This window comes from Podarcis erhardii (genome assembly GCF_964252035.2).
Source record: "Podarcis erhardii genome assembly, chromosome: 9".
NCBI classification, from domain to species: domain Eukaryota; kingdom Metazoa; phylum Chordata; class Lepidosauria; order Squamata; family Lacertidae; genus Podarcis; species Podarcis erhardii.
Window position 1 is genome coordinate 51,992,311 of NC_138512.1, and position 10,539 is coordinate 52,002,849.

The 10,539-nt window shown below is 40.7% G+C and overlaps 1 protein-coding gene across 3 annotated transcripts in view; it reads left to right on the forward strand.

Annotated features, from left to right (window-relative positions):
* Positions 1-9,953, forward strand: part of PRDM5 (PR/SET domain 5) — an 89,842-nt gene extending 79,889 nt beyond the window's left edge. For all 3 annotated transcript variants that reach the window (XM_081876865.1, XM_081876866.1, XM_081876867.1), the window contains one exon: positions 8,375-9,953. In XM_081876865.1, coding sequence (XP_081732991.1) covers positions 8,375-8,539 — 165 coding nt within the window. In that variant the 3' untranslated portion in view covers positions 8,540-9,953. The remainder of the gene's footprint in view (positions 1-8,374) is intronic.
* Positions 9,954-10,539: the final 586 nt, after the last annotated feature.

Sequence of the window (10,539 nt, forward strand, 5' to 3'; positions counted from 1 at the left end):
AAATACCTAGTAAAAATGCTTGGTTTCATTAGAAATGTTAGCATCAAAAAATTAGGATAGTGGCTTTACATTTTTGGTCATTCCTTTTTTTCCCTTTGAGTAATTGTTTAAAGGGATAAGGAATTGTTAAAGTACCATTCTCTGGAGTTTAATTCTACTAGGTTCTTAATCTAATGGTGATGAACTAGTGTCACAAAAGATGGTACTTTTAAAAGATGCCTAAACACATAGGGAGGAGCAGTACCTGTACCAGTTTGAGAAGGAGAAGACATTCCTTTTCTCTCTGTAATAAATTCCATTTGTGTTAATATGAGTTTCATCTAGAATTTTGGCTAGAAAGGATACCTGCCTGCATGCCAGTTTTATTCAAGATCCTGCCTAGATCATTTGATCACATGCTTTCTTGACAAGGATTTCATGCTCAGATGAGCAAGGAGAAATTAGAACAGGGACAGACTGCATACTCTCAAGCATTTCATAGGCATTCTTTTGTGTACTGCTGACATCTCCACTTTCACATAGTGGCTGAAATCCTATGCACAACTGGCTGGGAGTAAATCTCATTGGAACACAATGGGACTTACTTCTGAGTGAATATGCATAGTATTGCACCGTAATGATTATGGCCAGTGCATCATTTACCCACCTACTATTACACATTACTGCTGAAGTCTCTTCTCCATCTACTCTATACTGCAATCATTTATCTTTCCACAGCTTGCTATCCACAGGGTAAGCAAAACATACCCTGTCCTCAATATGGACCTCACAAACTGAAGTATTTGTGTACCTGCATGCTCACCAGGGACAGCATATATCTGCTCAATCCACAGAATCATACAAGTTGGAAAAAGCCTCAAAGTCATGTGGTTCAACCCTCTGTAGATGCATGAAATCTTCTGTTAAGGCATTTCTGATAGTTGGCCATCAGTCTCTGCCACTAAAGGAGAGTCCCCCAATTTCCTAGGCAGTCTGATCCAGCTCATACTGTCAAGTAGCTTGTAATTTCAAGAAGTGCTTCCTAACTTTAGTTGAAATCCCATTTCTTGTCATTTGGACCAGTGCTCTTCAACTTTGAGTCCCCATATGTTGTTGGACTACAACTCACATCACCCTTGACCAATGGCTAAGTTGGTTGGGGATGATGTGAGCTGTAGACTAGCAACATCTGGGGACCCAAGGTTGACCAATGCTGACTTGGACCTACTATTTTGGATCACATGCCAACACACTGACCACTGGCTTCTGGCCAAGACATTGGGTGACCTCACTGACAAGCAGCTCAAGCCTAGGGTGAGCAAATTTGCTCCATCTGCTAAGTGTCAACCAAATATCTGAAGATAGTTATCAGGTGACCTCTTAATTGTCTCTTCTCCATGCAAGGCGCACCTACCTCCTTCAACTTTTCCTCATAGTCTCCAGGTCCCTCACCATCTTTGTTGCCATTATCTGGACATGGCAACCTTCCACATTCAGAGAATTAACTTTTAGAGGCCCAGTGAGATTATTATTAACTTTTTTCTATTTCCACTGATTTGTAAGAAAATCTGAAAGGTTCACTGAACTCTAGCAACTAGCATAATTCTGTGAAAAACAGACACCATGGGTAACATGAGGCGTTTCTGTTGTTAATATTAATTCAGCAATTAGCATTGAGAAATGCCTTTAGTGACAAAGATTTAAATGAGCTCAAGTTTCGCTTATTGCAGTAAAACACTTTTATGTGCCTCAGGAGAATTCTGCAGTAACAAAGCACCGAGACTCCTGTGCATTAGGAAAAAGATCCTTTTAAAATGTAAATATTCCTTTCCTTCTATAATGAGAATTAAATGTAGGGGCAATTCTTTCCCACTCTGCTTTTTTCCATTCTCATCCAAATACAGTGTGTGGAGACTGTGTGTGCTTTGTTTTTTGTTTTGTCCCCCTCCCCTTTTCATACTAGCTTCTATAATGCCTACCCAGATTAAAATATTGGTTGCTTTCAGAATAATGCAAAACCATGATTTGCAAAGCCAAACCAGGCATTGGCATTATGTTTGAACCAAAGCTGATTTGCAATTCATCATTCATCAATTCATCATGGACAAACCACTGCTAGGGCCATTGCTGTGCCTTAAAAGGTTGTTGCACCATGCAGATGGTACTGAATTTATGAATAGATTATAACTGAAACAGAGGAACACCAAAGTTTACTCAAACACATTCAAATTAATGAACCTTAGGCAGCCATGTTCGTTAATTTCAGTGGGTCTGCTCTGAGTATGACTGATTTGGAATACAACCCTAGGTCTGGAAGCTCAATTCATGGTGTGGATTCTGAACTATGGTCTGCAAAGATCATGATTTGGCATGAAGGCTGACTTGAGCCATTGCAACATTTTTGTCCTGTGCATACAGTGGTGCCTCGCAAGAAGAAATTAATCCGTTCTGTGAGGCTCTTCGTATAGCGTTTTCTTCGTCTTGCGAAGCAAGCCCATTGACAGCTTAGCGGATTAGCGCTATTAGCGGTTTAGCGGCTTTTAGCGGATCTGCTGATAAGCGGCTTATCAGTGGATCAGCTGATAAGCGGCTTAGGGCTTAGGAAAAGGGGGGGAGGGAAAAACCCCCGCAGGAACTCGCAAGACATTTTCGTCTTGCGAAGCAAGCCCATAGGGAAATTCATTTTGTGAAGCGCCTCCAAAACGGAAAACCCTTTCGTCTAGTGGGTTTTCCGTCTTGCGAGGCATTCGTCTTGCAGGGCACCACTGTACTTACCTACAAATAAAAGCCATTGAACCTAGCAGGATGTAGTTCTGTGCAGGCATGTATAAGATTGCACAAAACAGCAGTAGCAAGAAAAGTGTCCTGTGTGTGTGTGATCCTAACGTTAGCTAGAAATATTGTATGTTTAACTGTAATATGCTTTACGATCATGGACCTGAATTGCAGGTTTTTATTAGACTTTTTGCAAAGCAGATCATAAAAAATATCACCAATTAAATGCCTAATTAATGTCGGCAGGGGCATGGATGAAGATCTCATTGAAATTTCAATAGTTGTTCCATATTTTGTTTGGTTTACAATAAGTTTTCAAAAGCCTGAGCAGTACCACTGTTGTATTTAACAGTCTGTAACAACTGAAATCTGATGGACAGTACAGTGGTACCTCGGGTTAAGTACTTAATTCGTTCTGGAGGTCCGTTCTTAACCTGAAACTGTTCTTAACCTGAAGCACAACTTTAGCTAATGGGGCCTCTTGCTGCCGCTGCACCGCCACTGCACGATTTCTGTTCTCATCCTGAAGCAAAGTTCTTAACTTGAGGCACTATTTCTGGGGTAGCGGAGTCTGTAACCTGAAGCGTATGTAAACAAGGTACCACTGTATTTCATAATTTTTTACTCAGAGTAGACCAATTGAAATTAACAGACCTAACCTAGTCATGTTCATTAATTTCAATGAGACTACTCTGAGTAAAACTTTGTTGAATACTGGCAGGATTTTTTTAAAAAAAAAAACTGGTATAAAAAATAGGTTTGTTCAAATAAAGGTTGTGTGTAGGACTGAGCAAATACTAGCTTTTTGCTTGAAAATATTTGATTCTTAAAGGACTCAACATGCATAGGCTGCATTTATAGTGCTTTAAGAATCAAAATGTGCACCAGCCCCTTTGGTAATATAACAGACCTTGCACTGCCCACAGGGATGCCACTGAAAAAGGCTTCCCCATGATGAATTTTCTGCTTGCACCAGCTGCTGTAGCATACAACATGCCTTAGAGGCAGGATAATCTATTACTGCCACACATGGAACATTTCCACATCTTGGCATAGCTGCCAAGAATGTCCTATGGGGCATGTAGATACGATAGCAGCAATCTATGAGGTAATTCTAGGTATTAGTCAGTGTTAGGTATTTCAGTAAAATTCACCCAGGGTTGCTGTTTTCAGTGACATCACCACATTGTGTATGTGTGTTTCATCTCTCCATTGAGGTGCCTCTGTATCCTCCTTCCACCACATTTTTAAACATGCTTCTTGGACAGAAGACCCCATAGGGCATTAAAAAAAAAATCCTGTTCCTCTTACCCTTCCAACATGGTGTAGAGCCAGCATGGAGTAGTGGTTAAGAGTGGTGGGCTCGTAATCTGGGGAACCGGGTTCGTGTCTCCGCTCCTCCACATGCAGCTGCTGAGTGACCTTGAGCTGGTCACACTTCTTTGAAGTCTCTCAGCCTCACTCACCTCACAGAGTACAGTGGTGCCTCGCAAGACGAAAAGAATCCGTTCCGCGATTCTCTTTGTCTAGCAGTTTTTTCGTCTTGCGAAGCAAGCCCATTGACGGCTTAGCGGATTAGTGCTATTAGCGGCTTAGTGGCTTTTAGCGGCTTAGCGGCTTAGCAGATCAGCTGATAAGCGGTTTAGCAGCTTAGAAAAGGGGGGGGGGGAAACCCTGCAGGAACTCGCAAGACATTTTCGTCTTGCGAAGCAAGCCCATAGGGAAATTCGTTTTGCGAAGCGCCTCCAAAATGGAAAACCCTTTCATCTAGCGGGTTTTCCGTCTTGCGAGGCGTTCGTCTTGCGGGGCACCACTGTATTTGTTGTGGGGGAGGAAAGGAAAGGAGATTGTTAGCCATTTTGAGACTCCTTAAGGGGAGTGAAAGGTGGGATATCAAGTCCAAACTCCTCCTCCTCCTCCTCTTCTTCTTCTTCTTCTTCTTCTTCTTCTTCTTCTTCCAGTTTCCATGCTATAGGGAGACAGGGCTGGCCCACCCACAAAGCAAGGTGAAGCAACAATTTCAGGCAGCAAGATCCATAGGGGCAGCAGATCCAGCCTCCAATGAATTCATTGCCAGCTGTGACATGCTCCTTGGAGACTGGATCTGCCGTCTCCTTGGCATCCCTCAACCCCAATGCCACCTCTACAGTGGCCTCTTGGGGAGTAGGAGGCCCTGCTGGTCTTCCCCCACCCTCGTGTCTAATGTAGATCTTTATCCCACCCCCTGATGTAGATCTACACTTAACTCTTCTTCCCTGGTGGACATGGGGAACTGTTTGCTTCAGGTGACAAAATGTCTTGGGCCATTGCAGAGCCATTGCACTAGCTTCCTGGCAGGTGGGTTGCTTACTTAGAGAGAAGAGACAGTAAGGAGGTTAAACTTTGATTTTGTTGTTGCATTTACCCTGCTGCCTTGCCCCCTCCTTCCTGAGAAGCAATAGCAGCCTATCTACCAGGAATGTAGTATGGCGTCTCTGCTCCAGCCAATGAGCCACTTCTAAGTATGACATATTTCAAAACTGGGGGAAGCTGACACACCCGGCAGAAGGCTAGAACCCTTTACCTTCACAAAAGGTTTTTGCATAGGGAGGATGATCATTCAAACATCTGATTCTCAGCTTGCTCTCTGAACTGATACAGTGCAAAGAAAGACTATGCCATGTGATATTTCTGAATGTGCAATTCAACTCTAAGTGTACATTTCTCATCCTGAGATGCTTCCTTGTTCTGTCCAGCATTTAGCATACATATACTTAAACTGCCCATTTAAATTCTCACACTAGGCATTTAAACACATTTAACATTAAATTAGCTACATTAAATTCTTTCTCAGCATGTTTCAAAAGCCTTTTCTTTCAGCTTTTGATGCTAGATTCTAGAATCTAGAACAGCATCTCAGCTAATAAAAAAACTGCTTTCAAACTTCAGCTTTTCAGAATGTCACAGAAAAGTTGTATTTTGCATGACTCACCTTTCCTGTTTGAGGCAACCCATCTTATAATTTTCTCCATGCATTGCAGCTATCACTTTGCAAACTCTTTGTACTGTTTATTTGTTTTGTTTTAACCTTGGCAGTGCACACTTCTTTATTTATTTGCAGGCTTTTGAAATGTTACAGTTATAGCATATCAAGAAGAATTTACTGCTCAGCGAGGGATAGGTATTAAGTGTGCATCTGTAAGCAGTTTATTCTTCTCATTTTGCAAAGATAATGTGCCATTGTTAAACTGTCATCACTTGTATGATTGAGACTCATTAAGAACTACTTACTGGTAGCAGAATTTGACACAGCACATCTGCTGAAGATGATATTCCTAGAATTTATTTCCAGGAAGATGAACGATGTGTCTATGATGCTGCATAAACATATACATTCATGCAAATGTGGTCATCAGTAGTACTTACTGGGTTAAATGTTTATTTGTAGCATCTACATCTGTTAGAGGTTTCATGATTTTGGTAAAAGAGGCATTTTATACTTGCCATTTAAGTGTGCAAAAGTCACAGTCAGTATTTAATCAGTGTGGTCCAGTGGTCCACATGATTCCATTTGACCATGTTATAATAACACAGGGAAGGCAGAGATTGCAGGCCCTTCAACATGTCCCAGGTGAAAATAGGGATATGTGATTTCCCATGTACTCCATAGTAAGGATCACTGCCTGAGCCTATTATCACACATTGCTGAAGGCTCTAGTCACCCACCTGTATTTGTTTACTCTGAAATTGCCTGCCCTTCACTGATTTAGAAGCCAAGACAGCGCCTGTTCTTTTGTTTAACTTGTGTTTTGTTTTAATTATATCTTTATCAGCAGTTCAAAATACAGTACAGCTGCTGCAGTCTGCAAAATGTTTGGCTGCACGCTGCACGCTGCCTTAGCGTTCATGCACATCTATTTACATGCCTGTACATTAATGGCAAGCTGCATCCACACAAACATCCCACATGCACACTTAAGAGACTTACGTTATATCACACTACAAACATTTGCACAAGACACCACCAAAAGGCAAAAATAGGATCCAATATATATATATAAAAAATAGGATCTGATTTTGCTAAAGGGTATGGGACCATAAAGTCTACTGCATGCTATAAATCAGGGTTGGGAACATCTGTCCCTCCAGATATTGTTGGCCTCTAACTGCCATTAGCTGTTAAGGCGAAGGATCACAGATGATGGGAGCTGTAGTCCAGCAACACCTGGAGAGCCACAAGCTCCACACCCATTGCAGGCAACTGGACTGGGTGACCATTGGGTCCCAATTCCATGGTTCTATGGTGATCGCCCTCATTTCCATAGAGACAATTCATAGTGCACTGGATCCTCCATCTCCTTGCCGTCATTAAAACTAGTTTGTTCCAAGCAGAGCTACGAAATTCATAGCTGAAAGTATGAATTTACCTGAAAGTCTTAAGTCTTGTTTGCTGCGAAAGACTAATATGGCTACTGCCATTTGCACGGCAGAAGGAGTAATTACAGTACGGAGCTGCAATAGTGCCTTGCCTTCTCCGGCCCTTTGCAGTAGTGTGTTAAGCATTAGGAGATAGATAGAACCAAAGGGTTATGGAAAGCAGTTCATTAATCATTGGTCTTACAGAGAAAGACTCAGCAGTCAGGATACGTTGTATGTTTTCTCATTCAGTATGTCATTGTATTGTTTTTGCTTGCACAATGAATAATACCAGATATCCTTGGGAAGATAGAACACTGCTTAACTCCCTATTAGGGAGACACTGTTCAAACATCAGCCTCACCTGAGTTTTACTTCTCATGCAGTTTATAAGCACAAGTAGTTATATTATTGTTAAATTAAACCCTTAGACCAGAAAATTACTTTGGGAGGGAGCAGGAAGTACAGATATTGCTACCAACTGTCCAGAAAAATAACAGCTTAGCCCTGTTCTCTTTCTTTATCAGAGGTTTGAGATACAGAAATCAGCAGCATGGAGGTAAATATGACCATCTGCTCATGCTGAAGATCAAATACTTTTCAAAGGACAACTTCAGGGCCAGTTCAAATGTTGTCAAGTGTAGTGGAAGTGACTTCCACTTCCTGTTCTTCATACTTCTCTTAGTGAGCACAGATTAGCAACTTACCAGGTTCTTAAGTGTTTCAGTAAAGACAGTAGAGACAATTGGCTTGGTCTTATTCTGAGGTTGCTACTGGTCCACCCCTGGTTACTAGCTTGTGGAGTGATGTTTTTCCCTCCATGCATTGCTGTACTAGTTTTCTCACTAGCTGAGGATGAGAGATAGTCACTTGCTTAACGTTAGAGAGGATGAGCAGCAAAACAGTGAAGGAGTGGTTACCTTCTTTATATCCAAACTGTGTGATCTCATAAAGCCACACAGCCTTGCTGTGTTCTCCAGGGAAAAAAGGAGGCAGCTCTACAGTGGTGCAATCCAGAGATACAACTAAAGCCTTCTGATATGATTAGATAAAAGATTAATAAAGTTAGCAGCATATCCCTGGTTCAGAAATGGTGGATAATGTTACCCTATTGCTTAATCTGGGTTGTGCATAATGTTGGGTGCCCAAATGTCTACTTATGAAATATTCTTCTGATCATCAACAATCCACTGGTTTCCTTTTTGTCTTTTTATCATTGCTTTAGGTTTGTGACTTGTCGTTCAGCCTGAAGAAAATGCTGATCCGGCACAAACTGACTCACAATCCCAATCGCCCCATGGCGGAATGCCAGCTATGCCACAAAAAGTTTACAAGAAACGACTACCTCAAAGTACACATGGAAAATGTCCATGGAGAAACTGACAGCTAATTTTGGCTTGCACGAAAGAGTGTCTAGTGTTTCCTTTGTAGGAGTATAAACTCCAGACTTCTCACCTGATTAGTGAACACAAGACACACACACAAAACTCTAATGTGTTCACATAATCACTTTTTTCATGGTGTCTTGTATTTCTGTTGAGACAAAAAAGAAAAAGGGTACCCTAAATTACATGAGGCTAGAATCAACATAAGTTTACATAATGCGGGTGGATTTATAAGACCATTTTAGAAAGGCAAATTGTCACCCAAAGCCATCACCATTCTGTTATAGGTAAGAGTTCTTTTTAAATGCTCTATCATGTGGTGAAGTAGATAGTTAACTAAAACTGCAATCCAAAGCACACTTACTGGGTGTAAATTCCAGTCTGCTGTTCCAGTAGACATGCTTAGCTTTGCACTGCACAGGGTATAAATGTTTTGTTGCCAGGATATGGGGAAACAGTTGCTTTCTCTAAGGAAACAGTCAGTGAGTTCTCTGAAATAATAGTATAAACTCACTGTATCTCATGCCTCAGACATGATCACAGTCTAGTTGGAAATTTTACATATTGAGGATGGTGCTTTGAATTACCTTAATCCACCTCATAATTACACATGATTGGGTTCCATAGAAAGCATGGGGACCTCAGCAAATGTCCCCCTAGGATAATAAAGTAAGTACCCTGTACTGGTAACTGAGAGATTGCTAAGTCTGTGCAGCACTTTATTACGCTTTAGTAATATTATAATAGTGGCTAGATTTTTATTAACCCGGTAAATTGACTTCAATTCTGTTAACCAGCATGGCTCTTGCAAGCAAAGTTTATTCTGGTTTATACATGTTTTGATTAAATTCAGAACTGATATTGAAATACTAGAATATTTTTCAAGTGCCACCGTGCTGTGGAGAATGGGATCTGGGGACATGCTGTCTCAACTGCTTCAGCATGGTTTATTACTTTGGGTTGCTATTGTGGAAGGCAAATCAAAAGCAAGCAATGTGAGTAATTTTTGTTGAAATGCTACGTTAGCACTAATGCAATATTTGTAAATGCCAGTGCCAGAGGAAACAAAATCTCAGAATGGTATTCAACATCTGATTAAGTCAAGGAACATGTAATTAAATTGCTAGGAAGAATTTTTACCCCATGGAATTCTCCGGAGTTTAGAGTTAGGCTTGTGCAATGAATCTGTCATTCATATTCTTTTTTTATATATTATTATTATAAAGACCAAGACTGGGTTATGAATAATTTGCTAACTACATTACTTTTTCAGCAAGTAGTTTGTCATAATTATTAATGGAAAGCCTGTAAATTCTCTTACTTGGATAAGCCAGTTAATGTTCAAGGAAGCAAATAATGCACCAAGGTGTCATCTTTGTAGGAAACAAAAGTTTTTAAATAAATTTGGTTCTAGGTTGATATTCTTTCAACAGTTTTGTCTAGACTACAGCATCCTCTTTGGAGTTTGCTGCTTGTGCACCAACAAATAGGCTACAAAAGATTTTTGAGCTGTCACAGACACAATCAGGTGGTATTTTTTGTGCCCCTTCTGTAAGTGATATAGACTACTGTAAGGTAGGTCAGACATATTTTACAAGTTGCTGCTTCTGTGTAGATGTAATTTGAGATTCATTGTTCTGTCAAGTCTAGTTTGAGATCTTCATAAACGAACTTTCAGCTGTCAATTGCACTGACAGGCACACATGGGATTTCTAGTTTAAAAGGCTTGTAGTAACTGACTTTATTGAATCATGTCATTTGTATTTAGCAGTTATCACTCACTCAAGCATATGGCTGTGTCAAGAATAGTCCAATCAGTTTTGCTAGTACAAAGCCATGGAGCTCCGTGAAGCCTGAAGTATCAGTTCTGCAGCTGTACAATGAACACAACCAAATGGACTATCCAGACAGAAAGCCAGAGAAAGGAAGAGATTGGATATTGTATACTGCATAAGTCGCTCTTACAGTAAAACGTGTGTGTGTTGTAAACGTGGAAATAAAAATC